General features: G+C 31.0%; 2 protein-coding genes across 3 annotated transcripts; both read left to right on the forward strand.

The window, feature by feature from the left end:
* Positions 1-14: 14 nt before the first annotated feature.
* On the forward strand, positions 15-12,234 carry LOC134691235 (protein LKAAEAR1-like). 2 transcript variants are annotated; one of them, XM_063551607.1, is made up of 8 exons: positions 15-164; positions 2,164-2,280; positions 3,204-3,286; positions 4,150-4,221; positions 5,180-5,237; positions 8,461-8,583; positions 8,916-8,945; positions 10,042-12,234. In XM_063551607.1, the coding sequence occupies exons 1-8, from the start codon at positions 159-161 to the stop codon at positions 10,102-10,104; spliced, it is 552 nt and encodes a 183-aa protein (XP_063407677.1). In that variant the 5' UTR covers positions 15-158; the 3' UTR covers positions 10,105-12,234. The 2 variants fall into 2 exon arrangements, with proteins under 2 accessions (XP_063407677.1, XP_063407678.1); XM_063551608.1 differs by lacking the exon at positions 8,916-8,945.
* A 4,795-nt stretch (positions 12,235-17,029) lies between these two features.
* On the forward strand, positions 17,030-19,784 carry LOC134690425 (myosin regulatory light chain 2, smooth muscle minor isoform-like). Its single transcript, XM_063550395.1, has 4 exons — positions 17,030-17,163; positions 17,977-18,087; positions 18,472-18,712; positions 19,497-19,784. The coding sequence occupies exons 2-4, from the start codon at positions 17,986-17,988 to the stop codon at positions 19,733-19,735; spliced, it is 582 nt and encodes a 193-aa protein (XP_063406465.1). The 5' UTR covers positions 17,030-17,163; positions 17,977-17,985; the 3' UTR covers positions 19,736-19,784.
* The last annotated feature ends 4,893 nt before the right edge of the window (positions 19,785-24,677 follow it).

The following is a 24,677-nucleotide window of genomic DNA, read 5'->3' on the forward strand; positions in this document are numbered from 1 at the left end:
TAGAATTTCTTAGCGGAAATAAATTCGGCCTTTCACGCGAGAGGGCGCATGTGTTGCTAGACAACATACAACAAAATGGCCGCTATTTAGCTACAAATTACCTTTTCGATGATGTAGTTATTATTTTTGTTTTCTGACATTACTATAACATAGTGAAAATGCCGGTGAGAATATTTTTGCAAACATTGAATTTATATAATTTGCTACATTATAAAAAAAGGCAAAAAGGCTGTACCTCTTTATACGTTTGTGGGGTGTTCTGGAGTGATATATCCCGAAGTCTCGCCAAAGGACCCCTGGTTAAATCGTTTTCTGGTCAAATCGACACCCGTTATAGTCAAATTGGCCCTCGTTGAAGTCATTATGATATGTAAGTTATGTCAGGGGGTCACTTGACTATACATCATTTTTGGAACTATTTCGTTCAGAATCATAGTAAAAAATCACCAATTTCGCACACCTTTATGACATCATTTACCAGATAAAAGATAGGCCTGTTTCATTGCTCTATTTAAAGTTTCCAGCACATTCATAATTGTCATTCTGTAGTATAGAAATGATTTGTAGGACTCTAAAGTGTGATGGTTGTTTGTTTGTTAAATAACGATGGTACAGTATATAAAGCTTAATTTCGGTGGACCAATTGTCGTATTTACACTTGCATGCAAATTTGTCCGCCATTACGAAAAATCACACAGGTTCCCGTAAACTTTGACATCATAATATTTGACGTCACAATTTAAAAGTGATTGTTGCTTGACCTCTAAAGGTTATTCAGAGTCGATCTAAGGTCTTTCGGAGGCAAGATACAGCTAAATACCAATAGTGTAAATATGTTTATAGGGTCAGGTAACGTTCTAGGGCTTTTAAAAAGATTGAACATACGATATAAATATAGTACTTTTTCAAAAGCTAGTATTCCAAGATATCCCATATGTGACAGGCATATAATCTATTGTTAGTATATAAGCTATCACTAATGGGAACACATCCCCTTACATACAGTCGTCATTGTAAAAAAACACAAATAAAAAATTTGATAATTGTCGGAATATGTAACATTTATTTGTTGAAGCTTAAATTTTATTACAAGCTTTCTGTTTTTTCGTAGCGACTTAGTACACATACATGTTATATTAAATTACCTACAATGTACAAAGTAATGTTTTTACCGACATGATTTATAATTTACGAATAAAAAACATGTACCTTTATTTTACCCATGTTGCTTTTCATTAAAAGCAACATTATTTTAACGGGACTGCAACATAAACAATAATATTAATGTATTCATTTGCTTCCAATAAACTCAGGATACAGGATATTTATGCCAATACTATTTTTTATCTAAAAAGGTAAAATGGTTGACTGCTTTATAAAGTAATACTAATACACTGTCTTGTAGCCATTCCATAGCATATTCTTGAACAAACAAACAGCAGAATAAGACAAAACCATACTCTGAAAACAAATACATCCAAACTTCCAAGGACACATACATGTACTTCCCGCAACTGTTATTGAATGGACCCTACTACCACAAACTGTTATTGAAACCACCACTGTTGACGGCTTAAGAAAACGGCTAAACACCACCTGTTCTCTTGAGCTTCAAATAAACAAATTAAAACCAAAACATGTACATTAAATGCATATTTTTAATCGCAATCTGTGTATACAAACACTTTTAAATTGTTATTTGAATTGTTTTTAAATATTTTTATAAATTTGTATCATTTATTTGTAAATCATGCTTCAACATGTATTCTTCAGTATTGAAGCCTTGTTGACCTAAAAGAAAAAGAAGACTGAGGGAGGGTGTCAGGGTGACCATCTTTAAAGATTTAATTTCTCAAATATTTTGTGCAGTACAAAATCAAACTTTTTTACCTGTTTGGTCAACATGTGTTGGAAATGACAATACATACATTTTTGTCACATGAGAGATTCTTCCAAAAACCATATCCTGGAACTGGCCTATTTGTCCGCCATTATTGCAGGTTCCTGTAAAATCTTGACATTATGAAATGTCTGATGCCACAATTGAAAAAATATTCTATGAGGTACGACAGTAGTTCAGTTGGCACAGACTTCTGAATAGGCAGTTGATATAAACTATGGTACATTGCATTCATACATATCTATACAAATTCTATTTGATAGGATCTTCCACCAATAGATGACGATGGTGATGGCAAATTCAGAGCCAAGAACAAGAAGAAAATTGATGCAGCTGACTTGAAAAAATTGGCACCTCAACAAAGAAGTAGATATTTAGCTGTATGTCTATAAGTCTTCAAAATCATTTCTATAATTTTTATTACACCTTGTAATAGTAAATCCTCTATGAGACCAATTATGAAAGAAATAACAAACTTGTTTTGACCAATGTACTTTACTTGTGCCATGGTACTTTAATCATTTGTTTTTACTATTGTACCACATACATGTACATGTAGTTGATCTTTCTTTACCCGTAATATTTTGAGTGAACCATGTTTGCAGGAGTTATGAGACTTTAGCCATACTTTGATTATTTTACATTTTTAACACAATTACATTTTTTATATATATTTACACAACAGCAGAGACATTTCCTAACAGTGTAGAAATATTGGTCAGATTTATTTTTGTGTTTTTATGACCTTATAAATTATCTGATGATGAACATTCAATTTTCTTATACATATTGTAGTATCAATATTGATACATGCATGTGATTTAAGATTTATTTTAGCATCCTAAAACTAAAGCCACACCAATTTCATTTCTTGTTCTACAGATTTTTGGACTCCAAAATTTGGGGTGAGCGAGGGATTTGAAAATTTTAATAAAAAAATATTTAAGGCAAAGCTTAAAAAGTAAAGGTGAGCGAATATATATATTTTTTTGTAAACATAAAATAGTAGGTTTTGACAATATTAAAACTTGATTTATCACTTGTACTTTGACATTTCTTTAATTTCTGAAGTATTTTTCCCTGTTCACCAAGAAATAATTAAATCTGGTCTATGTATGTGTGACTGACAATGAGACAATTCTCCATTCAAGTCATAATCAGTTTAGGGGCAACCCCTTAATGTTATAAATATCCCTTTTTCATGTTTTATAAGGGATCAATATAAGTTGTTTGTACAAAACAAGGAATCAAATTGTGTGGCCTAATGTAAATATTTGAAATGAACATTTATGATATTTTCTAGTATGAAGATCCACCAAAAAAGGCATCAGAGGGTATGGCATATTCTAAGAAGATGTTGACGGATAAGAAAAAGCAATATCAAAGGTGCGTGTTGTTATATATACATCTTAAATTATAACATGTATCTGTCCTTAAAAAGTCTGTGGAAAAGTATAATATATTTACATTGTATACTGAATAATAGTGTAGAGGAAGGAGTAAATGAAATGAAATTTTAAATATCTGATTACAGGATTTTGTTTCACCTGCAAACGATTACTACTGTCACGTTATTTCCTTCACTGGAAAAGTTGGTCTAGGCCTTAATAATGGCCCGAGAACACAGTTATTTCGTAGTGCATTTCTTTTAGACAATAAATTCAAATTAAAAAAATCGCACCTGCTCTTTCTCAAAAATATTTTTACAGTGTAGTGTACTACCAGTGAGACAAATAATATCAAAATTATAGAAACTTCTACCAGCTCTTACTCAAAATATTGACAATTCTGTGTTAAGGGGGTGTAAAATTCAGTTTGACAGCTTCAGACGTGATAAAATTTGACCTTTTAGAACTGGACCAATTCACTACTTAACATAAGGTTTCAACACCCAAATTTTTTTGACATATAATTACACCCCCCTACTTAATATTTCATGCATTTAATATAAATAAATAAATTGGGAAAGTGTATTAAATAAAACATGCAAGTTATACACTGTTTACACTAGGGACTATATTCATAGACAACGAAAACCAAAGGACGATAACTGTGTCCTTGGACCTAATGTTATTTACCAGACAGAGGAGATTGCTTGAATCAGAATTGCATGAATACATTTTACATTTTAGACCCTACCATTGACATTTCACTTAAAAATGCAGATTTATAGTTATTTTCTTAAGAAACTTAGTTTTATGCAATAATTATAATTATATTGTTGACACATTTCCTTATTTCATTTTCAGAGATCATGCATCAACCCCAGAAGAAGATATATCAGAGAGAGATAAACATGCTAAACTTATTGGACAACTCAAGTAAGGCTATATGAAAACACAGGGAAAACCCATTATAATGTGTTGAATTAGATTTAACCTACAGAATAATGATTATTTTCCTGATATAGAGTTATTTCTCGCAATTTGATTGGCAGATATTGTCCTAATAAATATCAGTAAATTTTTTAGTATGTCAATTGGAATTATCTCCCTTTTACTATTGATCACCTAATATTCTTTTTTTTTTTATAATAGTTGCTTTATAGTCAAATGTTTTTCATTTTCCACTGTTTTAGATTTAATATATCTAAATATATTTTGTTGATACTGTCATAATAATTGAATTTGAATATAAATTTGTTATGTAATAAAATCAGGATAAATTTGTTACACAGTGTGCAATTGTCCTAATATGTGATTTATCAGGTCAATAACATTCGTATTGTGCTTGGCTTTGCCTCACCCAATATGAATTTTATTGACCTGATAAATTCTTGTAGTAAGGACAATTGCACACTGTATTACTAATATGATGAATAATTTGTTTTTATTACTTTTTAAGTCTTAAAATCTGAAATATTCTATTCTTTTTTTCCATTTAAGTTGATACCAAATGCTTTGACTAAAATTAATTTGGCTCGTAAAATTTTCATCAAATTTTGACAAAATATTTATTTGACGATTTGACCAAAATATTTATAAAAATTTTGAAATAACTTGAACCACACATTTTGTTTGAAAAATTTCATTGGATATATAGCAGTTTGGAAAACACTTATTTTGATCATTGAAAAGCTATATATTTCCTTGAAAACAGAATGTGTTTAAAACACTCAGCTAATTTTACAGAGTTATCTCCTTGTAGTGTTATGTTCTACCTGAAAGGAATTATTGTTTTACTGATCAAGTTTTTACTTTGATAAGCTGTAAGAAAACAACTACACAAAGCAAAATATTTTGCCATTTGTTGAGATTTAAAATAATAATGATTTTGTAGAGCTGCAGAGGCTAGAAACAGATTAAGAATAATGAGATTAAGGTACCAAGCTAACAGAGTAAGTACAAGATAAATGGATTTATATAAACATTTCATTTCACAAAAAAATAGAACATAGAAGTGAACTATAAAGTAGTAACACTAAAATGAGAAAAAGCAGAAATGTCCTATAAAAGGTGTAAAAGTACATGAAGTATGGTGCTGCCAATTTCATAGTGCATGGCAAATAACAAATCTCTTTAATCTTGTTTATGAGGTTATGTGTGTTTAGCTCAATTAAGAAAAGACACAAAGATGTACATTTAACTTAATACATTTTTACATTTTTGATTCTTCACATTTTATTCTTAATTTTTCTAAAAATGGCTATATGTAAAGTAATAAATTGATAAGTTATTAGGGCCCCGCCGACTAAGGCGGGTCGCCCTATAGTGATCAGTCTGTCCGTCCGTCCGTACGTAACACTTTCGTGTCCGCTCCATATCTAGAGAACCATTATGATTTCATACTTAATACTTAACATGATTATCAACCAACACCAGAGGGTGTGTCATGTTGTATGTACAACTTTCTAGGTCAAAGGTCAAGGTAAAAAAATTTGGTTTTAGTTGACAACCCCCTGTCCTGTGGTGAAGATCGTGTCCGCTCCATATCTAGATAACCGTTATGATTTCAAAGTTTATACTTGACATCCATTTCAACAACCACCAGAGGGCGTGTCATGATGTATGTACAACTTCCTAGGTCAAAGGTCAAGGTCAAAAACTTTGGTTTAGAGTTGACAACCCCATGTCCTGTGGGATTGTGTCCGCTCCAAATCTAGATAATGGTTATGATTTCAAAGTTTATACTTGACATCCATTTTAACAACCACCAGAGGGCGTGTCATGATGTATGTTCAACTTCCTAGGTCAAAGGTCAAGGTCAAAAACTTTGGTTTAGAGTTGACAACCCCGTGTCCTGTGGGATTGTGTCCGCTCCAAATCTAGATAACCGTTATGATTTCAAAGTTTATACTTGACATCCATTTTAACCACCACCAGAGGGCGTGTCATGATGTATGTACAACTTCCTAGGTCAAAGGTCAACGTCAAAAAAACTTTGGTTTCAGTTGACAATCCTGTGTCCTGTGGTGAAGATTGTGTCTGCTCTATATCTTGAGAACCATTATGATTTCAAATATTATACTTGACATCCATTTTAACCAACACCAGAGGGTGTGTCATGATGTATGTACCACTTCCTAGGTCAAAGGTCTGTCTGTCTGTCTGTTGGTCTGTCCACACTATATTTTGAGAGGACAGCTGTTATTATTTCATACTTTATACCTGACAAACATTTTCAACTTAACATATATATAAACCAACACCAGAGAATGTGTCATAATGTATGCATCCTAGGTCTAAGGTCAGTCTGTCAGTCTGTCCATCCGTTTGTTGTTCTTAACAAATTGTGTCCACTCTACCTCTCGAGAACCGTTAATATTTCATACTTTATACTTGGTGGGTCATAATATATTGAAGGCATAATTCTTAAAATATATGACAAATATCAATTGGGCAGCACCTTTAAACATATTGTTCAAACATCAATCCATACATCCAGAAGTCACCTTAGAGTAGTCAACAATTAGTTCACATCATGCAGTCATATCACTATTATACTATGAAAGTAAGATGAGAATATTTATCAGTTTTAACTTAAAATCTTAGATTGAAATCACACATGAGACTCCTTAGAGTAGTCAACAATTAGTTCACATCATGCAGTCATATCACTATTATACTATGAAATAGTACTATCACTATTACCCCACGTTATTGACAGCGGGGCCCACAGAGATGGCTTCCATCTCAATGATATCTAGTTTATGGTGGTATCATATTAACAACTAATAATAACTGATGATTGAATATGAAATAAAATATGCACATTTGTCTATTCTTTAAAATTTTGACGGGACGTATTATGATATAAAAATGTACATCATCTGTCTGTCCGGCGAAAACATGTCGCACATAACTTAAGAACAACTTATCCAAATTTCATGAAACTTAACATAGTTGTTTCTTACAATGGTCAAATGATCAGTATACTTTTTGGTGAGAATCAGATGAAAACTTTTTTGGGTTACAGGACTTTGTAACTAAAACAGGGGTGTGTTTTTTTCATATGTCGCGCCATATCTCAAAAACGATTTATGATTATTACTTTAAACTTTACACATTCTTAGTTATATTGATTTAAATAAAGATCTGTATACCTTTTTGTGATGATTCAAAATTTTATTTTAAAGATATTGAGGTTTTTTTTTTGGAAGGGAAGGTTTTCACATGTTGTGCCATATCTCAGAAACTATGATATTTATGATTATTGCTTGAAAATTTACACACTTCTTAGTTTTAATCTGTATACATTATTGCATAAAACATCACGCACCAGACGACTAGCGTATCATGTGCTCCATGAATTAAGGAGATGTAGGGCACATTTAATGAGACAGCAATCCAAAAAAAACAAAAAAAATATTAAAATTGAGAATGGAAATGGGGAATGTGTCACCAAGGACAACAACCCAACCATATAGAAGACAACAGCAGAGGGTTACCAACAGGTCTTCAATGCAGCGAGAAATTACAGCACCCAGAAGTGTCCTTTAGCTGGCCCCTAAACAAATATAGTATATATATATATTAGTTCAATGAAAATGAACGCCATACTAAACTCCAAATTGTACACAAGAAACTAAAATTAAAAATAATACATTACAAGACTAACAAAGGCCAGAAGCTCCTGACTTGGGACAGGCCCAAAATGCAGCGGGGTTAAACATGTTTATGAGATCTCAACCCTCCCCCTATACCTCTAGCCAATGCAGAAAAGTAAACGCATAATAATACACACATTAAAATTCAGTTCAAGAGAACTACAAGTCTGATGTCAGAAGATGTAACCAAAGAAAATAAACACAATGACAATAATACATAAATAACATCAGACTACTAGCAGTTAACTGACATGCCAGCTCCAGACTTCTATTAAACTGATTAAAAGATTATGTCTTCATCATATGAATATCAGGCACAATCCTTCCCGTGATAGGTTTAGTTTCATACCATAAAATATATATGAGAAGAACATAACCTGTGTCATGCCAACAACTTAGTATATTTTTATCTTAGATTACTACATTGTAGTGCATAATAAAAGCATCCTTTTAAGTAGAAAAAAAATATAATTTATTTATATTATTTTGTATATATATGTGATGTGTTTTTTAGGCACAAGAAATCAGTCACTTGATATCTTGCCAGCCCACAGCTCTAAAAGCTGTCCGTTTACAAGCCTTAGTACCAGCATATCCAGACCGAGGAGATAGAAGAGACAGACTCATGCCTTTAGATGTAAGTTTTTTGTTATTAAATATGCTTGAATTTTGATATATAATGCAGACTTAGAAAAATTGTAAATTCAAGCTTTAATCTAGACTATAAAAATAACAGACCATTCACTTCTCTTTTTCTTTCTGACAAGATTGATAATCTTTATACAATATGTTGAAGTCATATCAAACAATTTAAAAAGAAATTTAGAAAATAAAACTAAGTAAATAGGAAATTAAAATGTACAAGATCCAAAGATTTGACATACAAAGAACAACTAAGTATAGTTTACAAAGATGTCAGTTTAAACTTAAAAATATTGAATTAAAAAAAACTGTTGATGTTATATTTAGAGATTGAATGCTTTTGATGAAGCTAGACGGGTATGTATAGAGAATTGTTGATTTCTGACTAGAAAAGAAGTTACAGAAATTGTTTTATTAATTTGTTTTTTTGTTTACTTAGTGTATGACAACAACTGAAATCAATTGTTGGTGATGGCCATTTTTTTTGGCAGAAACATAGTATATTTTTATTTTTAAGCCTTTTTAGTTGTTGATACATGTTTGTTGTAAAATTGGTAATGGATAACCTTATTAACAATGTTTGGGTTGGTTTTTTTTTTTTGGGGGGGGGGGGGGGGGTAAAGTTAGAGACAAACATGCTGGTTTAAATTCTAGTAGAAGTTTCATACAGAAAGAAACAGGGTTTAAAAAGTTGAGATGAATCATTATTTAATGCTTAAAATTTTTAAATAGTCATCATTTTTTTACTGTCAAGCTAAAATGAATAAGAATTAAATTGAAATTTACAAATAATTTAAGATTTTTTTTACATGAAGTTACATTCCCGTTTACCTAAATAAAGATATTTTTTTAATTCAAAACTTTAAACATATTTTTTGTTAGGGAAAATAACTCCGAGACATACAAAAAAAATTATGCCCCATTTATGGGCTTTATGTTTTCTGGTCAGTTTGTTTGTCTGTTAGTCCATCAATCTGTCCTGCTTCAGCTTTAAGCTTTTGGTAACAGTAGTTTTTGATGAAGTTGAAGTCTTATTACATTAGAGTTTTGTTCAAATTGAACTGTCCACTGTACATAGAAAGTGATAGTGTGATTGGGGCTTCCGTGTACTATGGACACATTCTTGTTATTTACTAGAATTCTATCATTTAGAGTTTCCTTCTATTCAAATATAGTATAAAATTTTCCATGTATACATACGTAGCTCTAAAAAGTCCAGTGAACCTTACTTTTATTATTTTTATTTAAATAGGGTTTTATGAACTACATTTCTGCAATTCCACAAGTCCACAAGCAAAATTTTTTTTTAATGGAATTTAGACTTCTCATCAACCTTATTCATATCTCATATTTTATCATTCAAAAAGACAAATACTTAGACACTTCATAAATATCTTTCCAAACTGTTGAATTACAATACCTAAGAATTAATGAACTGATATTTGTTTTGTAGCGAGAAAGAATTGAATGCTTATTGGAAGATGAGAAAGGACTATTAACAAACAGAATTCACTAGTGAAAAAGAAATGTACTCAGCATCACATATCACTGAAAAACAATCATGATTCTACATGTGAATATTCTGCCATAATTGGTACTATACTGCCCATCATTGTTATTGAACACCTGATGTATAATGTAAAACATTTAGCATGTAAAGTAGTAGGACAGTGTTACTCCAATAGTCTGGTATAGATTTATACAACTTATGGTTGAATATATTGACAAAGGTTTTATATGTATACTATAGTTCATAAAATTGATAATAATTTACATATATAACACTATTAGTTCTTTGTAAAGATGGATGAAATATCAGTATGTCATTTAGAGTCTTGTGAGATGAGACTTTGTGCTATAATACAGTTCTAAAAATCATGAATGGAATGGATATATTGAAGGAAACTTGTATAAGAAATTCATTATTAATACTAAGCTGTTGACTGTGATACAATTTATGTTATTGTTTATGTATTTTCTCTACTTAAATAACAGGGTATAGATAGTCCTGTCTGTGAATGGGTACATTGCATTTTATAGAACTTTGTATCAGTATTTATGTCTCAAGAATTATTGACTGCTTATTTATATATTTCTGTAATAAAAGAAAGAAGTTTTTTTTTTAATTTTGGCATTTGTTATTTAGAATATATATGTCAAATAACTAATATGCTGACCTTGACATAAACAAATAATTACTTCTTTATGAGTAAAATGTCTTCAAACAGTCATCATTCATAGAGGATTACAAACGAATTTAGTGCGAAGTCCAATATTTAGGTTATCAACCTCCCAGATGCATGACAGTTATGATACCTAGTGCAAATGTATACAAACGTCTGGTAGGTCGGATCACCAAATTTATTCTCTATGTTTATTTTATCTCCCACTAAGCACTATAGAAGAAAAGATCAATAGAATATGATTCTTGTAACAGGCAAAATCCCTAAAGATGTATCGGAGCAATTTATAAAATTCCAATGTCAAAAAATGAAAATAATAGTATGAAAAGTCATAGCATTGGAGATTTTTTTTATGTATTAAAGTGTCTTGAAGTTAAGAAATTCAGCTCCTATGGGATATTAAGAAATTGGAAGTCTGACACTAGTCAAGTTTAATAATTGTACTACAATGTATTAGAGATGTAAATATTCAGTAAATGTATATTATTTATTGATAGAATTGATGCTTTATATACCAAATTGTTATGTAAATACCGTATAGTCATATGTTTTGTCATCTGTTCATAGATAACTTTGTATATATGATCTTTTTTTATTTTACTTAATATAAAGTAATTTTAAAGATACATGTATATTCATAATTTTTAATAGACTTTTTGAATTTCAGTCTTTTCTGAGTTAGTAAACTGTTAAAAAAAATAACTGTCCATTATTGTGTTAATTAAATGCTTATTTTAAGGGCCTTGTAATTATCAGTTACTAACATTTTTCATGGAAAAAATGCAATGGTGTACTTTTCCCCCCATTTTACAATATGCAGTAGAATGTGTGCTTATTAATAATGAAATATAAAAAAAAACTGACTTTGAATGTATGAGGATAGACTTATTGATAAGTGGGAAAGTGTATGTAAGTACAAACTTTTATAGATGTCTGAACAGTTAATTTTTATTTTTATCTAAATAGCATTTACCCTGGTAATTATTTTGGCTGACAATTATAGTCAATGTTACTTCATTAAATGTATTTAAATTCTACAATGGAATCAACAAACCTTTTAAAATAAAAGATTTCTAACAAATTCTCATAATTTTTCCATTTATGCAATAGAAGCAATAGTTGCAAAAGTGAGACATTTGAAAAAAATAGTGACAAGCTCCTTTTAATAACATGACCAGATTCCAAACTTTAACATACAAATGAAGTTTATTTTTCTGCATGAAATCTTCTTTCATAGTCAGAATAATTTATAGAATTCTAAAATAAAGGTAATGGTGATTATAAAATAAAATTTTATTGATCCCAGATGCAATAATACAGAATCTAATATATGGGCTTGTGCAACTGCAGGCCAAGTGCAGATAATTGTACATAGAATATTAGACCCACAATATAGCTGCAACATATAGCATAGAATTATACTGCTTTTTATACCACAATAAACACTGATATACAACCATCAACAGTTTTATATTATTTCAAAACACGATTGTTTTTAGTGTCTTAAGAGTTGTATTTTCTGTTTTTGGAAAGATTAGAACTTGTTCTTAATCTTTACTTAGGCACCACCCTCCCTAACAACAGGACAGGTTAGCTACTGTTACTAAATGTATTCAATGTTACTAAATATACAAGGCAGCACTCGCACCCGCAAAGTGGAAAGGGATTAATATAAGTTGCAAAACTTGTTTCCCAATCCACTATAAATAAATATGTTTAAACTAAATGTATTCACACTAAAATATAGTTCCCTATGGTGCTCATGTATGTGCACATAATACACAAATAAACTGAAAAAACTGGGTATATTATTGGAGCAGTTGATTCAAGAATGTATGTCATTAAGGTGTGTTGATGTGCAGGCTTTTTTAAAAACATTTTGATTAGGTAAGTGGGTATTGATTCAACTAGTATGATTGACAACTGTCATTATCACTAAACAATCAGAGACAAGGTGGACCTTTAATTACAATGCCCCACCTCCTAAACTGCCAATCAAATTGACCACATTACCTATCAACCTCTGTCTTACATAATTACACAGACCACTCTAATATGCATCTAATTCTTAATACACAAGTATTTGACCTCATAATTGAATACACAAATGTGTATATTATTTGTTTGATATTTATAAGGATGATAGATTTATTTAATGTCAATTAATTTTGATCTACAGTACATAAAGTGATTCTGTAAATTATATCTGAAAGATAAATGATTAATGGATTAACAAGATCTTTAAAAAATGAAATATGAATATAAATATGAATATATAAAAGGTATTCAAGTATGGCCTATAATTTACTTGATAAATTTCCAATAATCATCTGTAATTAATCAACAATTTAGATTTGGTAACTTTTTTTTTATCAGGAATTGGCTTGAAACAGTTTTAAAATTTATAAACTTTTAATTATAACAAAACATTGTTTATTAGTTTATTTTCCATCAATCATTATGTTCATTTTAGTCATTTGAATTTTTATTAGAAGTAAATATATATTTTTGCAATCAAGAAAGAATCCACATTTCAATAAAATAAGTTTTTTAATTGGTTTACATTGAAAAATAAAATTGAAAATGCCCTGTATTGAAAAATACTTTAAAATTTGATCAAAAGGCACTCTAAAACTTTTAATTTTCAATGCCATATAACCTCTGTTTCAACTAACAAAATGCCCCAAAACAACATTTTTAGATTATTTTTGTTGGCACATTTTAGCTGTTGGTCTAAATTTATGTCTTACAAGGATAGTTGGTAACATTTACTAGAAGAATTTTAGCATTTTTTTGTTTTTTTGAAACATGTTCAGAACCGGCAACATAATTTTGATTAGATATAAACTGCAGTTTAAATGCAAATTTAGAGACCCATATTATTTAATTTAAGCTCATTTATCCTCATACTGGAAAAGCAAGTTTCCTTCTAAAGATCTGCTGTAAATGCAATTTTCAGCAATAGTGCTTTATAAATGTTCATTTTTCCCCACCATACATGTACCTTAGTATGAAATAATTCAAACTACTGTTCTAATCTTTCCATGAGTGATATCCATCACTTTGATTATCTTTTTTGAAGATACATTTGTATAAATGGATAGAGTTATGTCCCCTTCTTGGAATTTTGAGAGAGAAAAAATAAGCAGATGACGAAATATGTCTTTAAAATGCACAGTGACCCTATGTTTTATATTATTTTTTATGCCCCTTATGATATCATAGTAGAGGGGCATTATGTTTTCTGGTCTGTGCGTCCTTCCGTCTACGTTTGTCTGTCTGTCGTTCGTCCCACTTTAGGTTAAAGTTTTTGGTCAAGGTAGTTTTTGATGAATCTGAAGTCCAATCAACTTGAAACTTGGTACACATGTTCCTTATGATATGATCTTTCTTATTTTAAAACAAAATTAGACTTTTGACCCCATTTTCATGGTCCACTGAACATAGAAATTAAAAGTGTGAGTTTCAGGTTAAAGTTTTTGGTCAAGGTAGTTTTTGATGAAGCTGAAGTCCAATCAACTTGAAACTTATTACTTTTAAGGCCATGAATAGATTTCTAATTTTTACCCAATTTCACATCCATTGAACATGGAAAATGATAATGGAAGTGGGGCATCTGTGTACTTTGGACACATTCTTGTTTTAATCTAAATCTTGACTACAATTTTAGAGAAAATAAGATAAATCTTTCTCTTAGAATTTTTTCTCATCAAGTGAAAGGTTACTTTTAGTTGCATTTCCGTGTAAAGTCCTTGTAATTTCACAATACTTTGGATCATTGGATTATGATACTGCCCAAACAAGGACAGTGAACCCAACTTTTCTTGGTTTTTTTTCAATGTCATTGTGATTTTTTATTAATCCTCTAAGACTCAAATTGTTCAAATTCAACTGATCAAAAATTGATATGAATAATACTACTTGTATATTTTAAATTTTATCCATTCGACCCTATGTATTGCCTCTAAAGAAAACTGAATCTTAGCAACAACAATATAATGAGAGAAAAAAACAAACAACCAACATTGTACTTTATGTTCTCCTATAGAAGATTGACAAAAGACAATATGCATATACATTGTACAGTTATAAAGTTTTATGCACAGACCTTATTTGGTGGTTCAGTATATCTTAAATAAAGTGTCCACATAATTTGCAATTTCTGCTAGTCCCTAGAGTAGTCCATGCCTTGCTATTAAAAGTCTGCCAGTAATTTTTATACGACATTATAAAAAGTTGGGGTTGTATGTTGCTTTCACATTGTCCTCAGATGATTGGCTTATAGACCATAATTTAAGGTAAGGTCTATGAGTCTCAATTGAATTTAAACAAAAGGTTCAATACCACAAAAGGAAGTCTAGAATCGTTTTTGGTTGTGAGGTCCAATTTAGGAATTAGGGCTCAAAAGTTTAAACAAACATTTCACAAGTATCAGAACAATAACTTGTGTATAAGTATTTTGATTTCTCTGAAGGTTCAATACCACAAGTAGAAGTTTTGGATTCATTTTGGGGGTTTATTGCCTAAACTGTTCAGGAATTAAGAGCTTCATATACTTCATACTTTGTTTATAGATGCCTTATGTTACATAGTTTCCGTCTGTCATATGTCTATTGTCCTTGTTCTCATTTTCATAGTTCAGTGAATTCTTGAAAAAGAAATTAAGATTATTAGTATTGTTCAGATTTTTTCTCATAGTCAGTCAAGGTCATAAAAAACTTGCTTATCATGAGAAATAGAATGTCTACGTGTCTATCAGTGATCAAAACTGAATAAAGGTATAGGTGGACAAGTCCATATCTCAGAATTCGAATATATATACTACACTATTTAGTGAGAGGTTTAACTAGCTATAAAACCAGGTTTAATCCACCATTTTCTACATAAGAAAATGCCTGTACCAAGTCGGGAATATGACAGTTGTAATCCATTCATTTGATCTGTTTGAAACTTTTGAATTGCCGTTTTGAATTTTCCATGGAATTCAGTATTTTTGTGTTTTTAAATTTTCATATCAAAATCGGTTCACTCCGTACAAGAATAACAGCAGTTGTTGAGTAATTAAGAAACACATCAATGAAATACAGGCCATGCGATGTAAACATGCAACTGCGTATAAACCGGGGTCAATTGAGATATATATCTGTAAACGTTTTAAAAAAAGACGCGCCGATTGATTTATGTTTTTTTTAATTATTTTTTCCGATCACAAAAAGATTTCGACCTCACTGCATACCGGCGAACAATATCTCGTAAATACACAATGCATCTTTCATTGTCAGAAAATATAAAATTTATTTGTTTGAGCTTTAGAAGCAGCAACCATTTGATTTTCTTGGGGGGCTATGGATTTTTTTTCTGGACGAACTTTTTTTTTGCATTACATATATCGGCAGCTGAGGGTGAAACAAACATTTTTTTTTCTCAGGGTAAAAAACAAATATTTTTTCTCCAAAAACTGGAAACAAACTTTTTTTCTAAAAAATCCATAGCCCCCCCCCCCCCCCCCCTTATAACTTTTTAAAAAATCGACATAGTTTGAAAGCGGACCGCGAAGAGAACACCAACATTAACTGTTTTAATTGCCAGAGATATTCGCACCTAAATGGGTGGATATTGGATCAATTTCTATGAAAAAAAATATACTTCTTTGCCTGTTATTTGTACAATTGTTGGCTGATTGCAGGATAGAGAATGTTACACCCCATACGACAATCAATACGATATATTAACATATATTTTGTTTTCCAATGAAGAGAAAAATATTAAATTTGTGTTAATAACTTAATATCAAACAAGTGTTTAGAAATTACTACTAGTAGATTTTGCACATATCAGTATATCATGCAAGTGCAAATGATTTCAAATAATCAGATCGGATATAATTAAGTTTCGTATTTTTTATTCCCGGCATTTATGTTTTAATTTTGTTCAAGTTAAATTGTAAGCTACATAACTAAAGTATTCCACGGAGTTGAGGGAATGAGGTCCACATTGGTCAAATATCTATGTATCAGTACTTATAATATTTTTAATATTAACTTGACTTGTTTAGAACTTGTTTAAATATTGCATGTTCTTGGGTACATGTATAATGTATGCATTTGAACTCTTCAGGGTTTTACTCTCTGCAATAAAGTTTAATAAAAACACATCCTCAGCTATTTGTCTCCGGTGGATAGTTGTATCAGGCTCTGACATCATACACCATATCTTAATCTCTTATCTTTATATTAACACATATTAAATTTCTAGGTGAAAAGTATCCTCTATAGCACCTCGATCATGCAATACCATGGCAACCATAATTTATCATATCAGTTTTTCCCCAGATGTCTGATTCATTGGCATGTTTTAACTGTTTAGGGAGTAACCTCGTTTGAAAATTTAAGGTAACAATTTTATTAATTTTATTAATTCAAAAAAGTATGCTATTTCATATTTTGTCGAATGTTATATCGTTTATCCGATGTGTTAAGTGACTGCGGGTGACGTGAAGCTTGTGTGTTCCAATCCCACATTTTAATAGCATTTAGGTAATGTAGGTCATATACGTTCGTCTTATTTCATGTCTTATTGCATGAATTTGAAAAGTTTCGACGAGATGTAACTTCACACATACACATACAGTTTACATTTATACGTATATATGGTTAAAGAATTCAAAACACAAGTATATCTAAAAAATGTCATGGTAGGTACGGTATGATCATTGATGATAACATAAGAAAAGTATCGCAGAAAATAGATGAAGACTCAAAATGGGGATATAATGGGGGCTCGTATTGTCCAAAAAATGAGCGAATCATGGAGAAAAAAATAAACTGTAAATTGAATCAAATGATTAAATATATATGTATTAACCACCTTTTGGCGAAATCGTTTCTCTTCTGTCCATTCCATCTTCCTCTTGTGCCCACGATAATTTCGGTATATTCATAAATTAAACGATAACAAAAGCTTTGATAACCGATTAACGGTACATGCACCGATGCAACAGATGCGAATTTCGACAATTATTTAAGTGATGCCCTTTTTGTGAAAATTATATAGAAGAAATTTGCCGAACAACCTATTTCAGTATTTTATCGTTGTTTTTCATAAGTAATTGTTTTACTTTTTGGAGAAATATCATAAATATTTTCTTTGAATTTAGACACATAATTAAAGTTGTTAAAAATGGGTAAGATTTTTTTCTTGAACAGGTGGTCAAAATGTCAGCACGGAAATCAACAAAGCGTCAGCGCACACGTGCGCAACGCTACACATCAAATGTCTTTGCAATGTTTGATCAAACACAGATACAAGAGTTTAAGGTAAGTATCCTTTTTTATTGACAGAAAACAGAAAATAAGGGAGATTCAGGATTATTCTTCCTGAAAGTTTCATCAGTACAATTTTTAGCACGCCTTGAAAATCTCGATTACTTCAATGTTTGTTATTTTGCATAAATATTTTTATGTTGCACCAAATTCAATTAGCATTTTGTCTGATGAACTATCATTGTCTTTTTACAACCTAAATAATTTTAATAATAGCTGATGTTAGCAGATTTCTTACTTATCAATTAATGCATATATTGTTTTATTTCTTTTGAAATCATATAAGAATATATCGGGCCCATGCACGTTCAAAATCTAATTAAAGCTAATTTTCTAAAAAGAAAACATGATCAAATGTGACTATTAAATGTTTTGTAGGAAGCTTTCAATATGATTGACCAGAATAGAGATGGATATATTGACAAAGACGACCTCTTAGACATGATGACATCACTAGGAAAAGACCCGCCTAATGAATACTTAGAAAAGATGATCAAAGAAGCACCGGGACCAATTAATTTTACCATGTTTCTTACTTTGTTTGGAGAGAAACTAAATGGGACAGATCCAGAAGAAGTTATTCGAAATGCATTTGCAATGTTCGACACAGTTAATAATGGTAAATCTATCTCCATACCTATGCAGACAAAATGGATACAATTCACCTATCTTTTGCAGTAAACTTGTCTGTATGAGCTAATATTGTCATCACATGGACTCCTTCATTTTAACAGCTTTGTCACCGCAATTTCACTTGAAATAAATGTGTATCGTTGTTAGTCTTTTTATAATCAACCACCCATTCTTTACTGAAACTCTAAACTAAAAGTAATTAGAAAAAAAACACGGTGTAACAGTTGACCACCATCTTACCGCAATACGGCATTTACAAACATAGCTTGTTGTTCGGTGTGAGCCAAGGCTCCGTGTTGAAGGCCGTACTTAAACCTATAATGGTTTAATTTTTAAATTGTTATTTGGATGGAGAGTTGTCTCATTGGCACTCACACCACATCTTCCTATATCTATATACCCCAACTTGTTGAAATTGACTATTTTGCATTCTGTTTCGTTTTTGCTAATATCTTAATATTTCAACCATGATTTGTATTTTTTAAATGTATCACGAGCAGTTACAGATATTACACGACTGTTGTACTATTTGGCTCATAGGGACTAATTTAATTGAGGTAAACATGGTTAAAGTTTTATTATCTAGAGCCTCTGTCTGTTAAGGATAAAGTTTTATTATCTAGAGCCTATGTCTGTTAAGGTTAAAGTTTTATTATATAGAGCCTCTGTTTCTTTGTTAAGGTTACAGTTTTATTATCTAGAGCCTCTGTCTGCTAAGGTTTTAGTTTTATTATCTAGAGGCCTTAATTGTATGATTCTGTCTGTTTAAGGTTTTGTTCACGAGGATTATTTGAAGGAATGTTTGATGACAATGGGAGACAGATGGACAGAAGATATGGTAGACGATTTATTCCACGGTGCTCCTATAAGAGATGGAATGTTTGATTATATAGAATTTACACGGATGTTAAAACATGGTAGTAAAGAAAAAGATGACGAAGTTCCGTCACTCTCACCAGAAGAACTTCAGGGATTCAAACAAATCGGGAAGGAAAATGAACAAACTTAAACATTTAAATCTCACTTTATCATACATTAAAATTTTATATTTCACAATTTATACTTCTTATTTAGTGTAATCCTGCGTCTTTTCTATATTAAGGTTCATTGCATTTCAATGTAAACCAGATTGACCTTATAGTAAATCATTCATGATTAAAAAAAATATATAATGCAGAAGTGCAATATGAATAGTGACAGATTAACACTTTACTGAAGACATAATTTTATATTTTTTTTACTTTTGATTGATCCAGGGTATGGAATGCAATATTCAAATAAAACTCTGATTTCGTTATACTCATAATACGTCGACGACGGTGAGCGAGTTGCGATGTACCTAGCTACAGCCTATGAATAACAGGCTATCAGACCGAGAAATATAGAATGTGGCGATGAGAAACATTATTGTTGGCGCTCAACCCTCCATAAACACGGGACAGTGGTCAAGGATGGAGGTTACAAACTGTAAACTTAATTGGAATTAGCTTCATGCATCAAATCAGAACGAAGTCCAAAAAAACTTACATATTAAATTAAATAAAAAAAGACACATTTTACCGATCTAAGTGTACTCGTAGTTACTGAAAGCTAGTTCCAAGCAAACACAATCTACTAAGTAAATCATTTCCCCAGACTGAAGTACCAATGACTACAAATCCAATGGATTTTGTTTAAAGAAGTCATTAATAGTAATTAAAATAATATATAAAGGACACTTCTTATGAACGCTATCATTGACTAAAGAATAACAAAAATATTGCTGTTTACTCATGGTTTTGTAAAGAATAGTTTACAAACTACTAGCGTATGCCTGTTTCACAGATTCAGCGGAACATTTACGCAATAGAGAGGTTACAATAACTTCCGTATCAAACGACAACATACAAACCAGGTTTTTGTGGCTAGCTTTATACATATATAAGTACGTCTGAGTCAGTGACAACTCTACAACAGATTTATCCATCGGATCATCAGCAGTGATGGTGATACATGGCTGTGTACATTATGCATGTTATGTATATGTCGTGTACAAGTTGCGATTTTGTACAGGTTATAACATGTACAAAAATGTTGTACATGTTATAACTTGTATAATGCAAAAATACAAGTTATAAAATATTGCTTAAAATTGGGTTTAACTTGTGCAAAATTTAAGATAAATCTTAATGAAGTAAAATATACATTTAAATTCACCAATGCATAAAGAACAACAATAAAAAGTCCATCACGTGTATTTTTACGTAGAGGACAATGATCACAAAGTTTCAGGAATATATGTTTTATGACTTATATTGGCAAAATGTGTTTTCATTTAATTGTATGATTTATGCAGTCCATCATGGCTTAAATAAGTGTGACACTATTTACTATAAGCTTGCATTTCCTAAATGACAATTACATTAAATACTAGTTCTAGTAACTAAATTCTTCCAAAAAAATTAAGAACAATGCCTAATAATTTTGGGTAATATTCCTCCCTCTCGTTGTATAGCATGCAAAGATTTAAACAATGTCTTATTTGCTTACTCTGTAAAAGCAAGATAGAGCTGAAATAGTTTTCATTGGACCACGCTTCATCATCAATGTCTTTGGATCTACTTTCAACATTTTTGGCCTTCAGCATGTCACTTATGTAAATTTATAACTCATTTTTTTTTTATAAACTATAAGGTAATTGCATGAGGCGAATGTCATTTTGATGTTTTAAATATATATCCTCTCCTTTGAAAACACGTTTTTGTGGCATTTGGATGTTGTCTGCTCCATGGGCGGGTTGTTGTCTTTAAGACACATACCCCATTTCCATTCCCAATTTTATTTGTAGACACATCTATCCTGGCTATCCTCTTATGTCTTTTAGGGTCAACTAGAATGAAAGTATTTTACTATTGTCTTTAAAGTGGACACTCACAATTATTAGTCATCAAATAAAGATATGACCATAGATAGTGACATAACAGGATCATAAGACATGTTCTAAGATATATCATAAGATATGTCCTAAGATATATCTTATGACAGGTCTTAGGAATGCTTTGTAATACCGACCCTGGCCACTATATCAAAAAAGGACAAAACACACTAACATGGAGGAATAATAAAAAAGTTATGAAAATATTATTGAGGTTAATAACGTCTGTTACGATAATAGAGACATATCCTTATTTTTCGATTTTGTACAAATTAAAACCATTTTTAAGCAATATTTTGTACAGGTTATAACATGTACGAGGTACTTTTGTACATGTTATAACTTGTATTTTTGCATTATACAAGTTATAACATGTACAGTATTTTTGTTCACGTTATAACCTGTACACGACATATATACAACTAATATATATAAACAAGTATAAATTGAAAACTACGTTCAAGCCTATGATTGCGTTGGATAAAAACCGCAAATTTATACGTGTGCATGTAATACAAATTTCGTTGTAGAAACTAATATATATATACATTGATCCTTATATTTCTTTGAAGTTTACTGTTGATTTGTGCGCTGCTGTTTGCTAATTTAAATTGACTTTAATTCCGATCGTATTGTATCGTACACACAAATGCTGTAATCTTAAAGTCATAAGAAACCTCAAATCCAAAAAATGCATATGTTTTTTATAACTCAATGGATAGTTTTCATTATAAAACTTATGTACATATACTTTTTTCTGAAGAAATTTCTTTAATTTATTCATATTTAGAAGAAGTTTACTTTATTTTAATTGCTTGCTTCCAGCAACCAATTCCCCCGACATATTTTCCGTATGCAAAGTGACCTCAGTGTGACCCATCTCGTAAAAATCCGGTGATCACAATACGCATGGATGTCCTTAAAATAAACTATTATTTGAATTCACATGTTAAACACGTGCTCTCTTTCCATGCTTTTTTGTTTATTTTTTGTCGATTGTTGACAAACAGGTGACCATCGTTAAACTTCGGCTTCAAAACACGAACTTTAATTACCTGCCATATTTTCACAACAACACTGACCGATTGAAAAAAAAATTGACGATTATACGAAATTTACACGAAAAAAAATATAAATTCGTGCACAGAAGACTAAGTTTAGGATATTTGTATGCATTGGTTCAAGAATTGGAAGTTTATAATTTTTCACCGGTCACTCGTTTCTTATGACTTTAATGTCGTCCAAGGAAAGATCAGACTAAATGGACACGATTTAATAACCTCGGCTTAATCCAGTAATAATGCAATCAGATTATCTCTTATTTGAAATTTATTGAATGCGAGAAATAAAATGAACAACTGTTAAGTTACGGCGACTTTTCATAGCATTATTGAATTAAAAAGTCACCTTGGATCGAAATGAGGCGATAAACAATAGATCATATTATACGTGTGGTCCCAACTCGCTTCAGATAGTACATGTACTATGCTGTTGAGTGACAACACCGTTGCACGATACAATTTTAACTTGTATTGTAAAGTTAATCTAATTCACATAATCTTAATCTGTTCAGCACAAACATAATCCAGAGATCAGACAGAAAGGCATCGGTTTTTAAAAGTTAAACTCAATGAGATGCAATTAGTTGACCTTTAATTGAAATTAATTAAGGACGGAAATGTTCAAATAAGTGTTAAGTCACGTTTTAATTTTTAAGCCCCAGTCACACTATCACATTTCAAGAGCTACACGTTTTGAAAGCGTAGCGAAACGGAAACATAAAAATGAAGCGTATCGACGAAACGTAGTAGAAACGTAAAAAAAAACGTAATAAAAGGGACCTGCCCCGTATGTTTTGAAAATTCCACAACAAACGTAGTAAAAATTGAAACGAAATTGAAACCTTGTAAATATGTACCAAAGCTTAGCGGAACGTAACCAAACGTTCTCACTACGTATCAAACGTATTGATGCGTGGTGGAAACGTGGGTCTACACGTACTTATACGTAGCAAAACGTAGTAAGAACGAAATACAAACCTAGTAAAACCAAGCTTTCAAAATAACGGGAGATTTTTCTTAAAAACAGTTAAAAACGTAGTTAAACGTGACAGTGTGACCGGGGCTACAAAATAAAACAACGAAGGCACCCAAATCAACAAATGATCATACCAATTTGAATCTCCAAATCTCGAAACGTTGTTAAAATTAGGTTATTAAAAATATACTATCAACACTTTCATTTTCTCTAAATGTACCAAACAGGAGACACATAACATAACCACTGATTGGGAGCGAGCATTGAATCAAAAGCTATTATTTACTGGTACTTCGACAAAACCTGAGTATACATTTAAAAGGCAAAAATAAGTAGTCATAATCTGTTTTGAGAATTTAAAAAATAACAATTTGAAAGGTTATTGTATATACTTACAATAAAATGAAACTCAATACAGACTTGGAGGTTAACGATTAGATATGCCGGAGTTTCATTCAGTTATTCTCTTTTTCATTTCAAAACATGTTTATTTGTAAAGTACATGCAATTTTACATACATTCTTTGTGAATCACTCATGTCGATTCAAATATTACAAAATGAGAAAACTGTTCAAACTAAAACTATTTTACTTTACAAAAAAGACATATAAATCATAAGAACAAATAATAAAATGCTTCTTTTATTTTCTGAAACTTGCTTATTCCAGTTGTTCTTGGTATTGAATAAACGCTGAGTTTTTGTGTACTGTTAATGTTGTAACTGTATACCTGTTGTTCTGGGGACTACACAAAATATTTCATGTACTCTTTATTGTGTTGTTGTATACCGGTTGTTCTGAGCGCTGCACGCAATCTTACGTGTACTGTTAATGTAGTTACTTATACCGGGTGTTCTGGGCGCTGCACAAATTCTTTGAGTTCCGTGTACTGCTCGTGTTGTTGCTGTATACTTGTTGTTCTGGGGACTACACAAACTATGTCATGAACTCTTTATTGTGTCGTTGTATATCAGTTGTTCTGAGCGCTGCGCACAATCTTG

The sequence above is a fragment of the Mytilus trossulus genome, chromosome 11, assembly GCF_036588685.1.
Source record: "Mytilus trossulus isolate FHL-02 chromosome 11, PNRI_Mtr1.1.1.hap1, whole genome shotgun sequence".
Lineage (NCBI taxonomy): Eukaryota > Metazoa > Mollusca > Bivalvia > Mytilida > Mytilidae > Mytilus > Mytilus trossulus.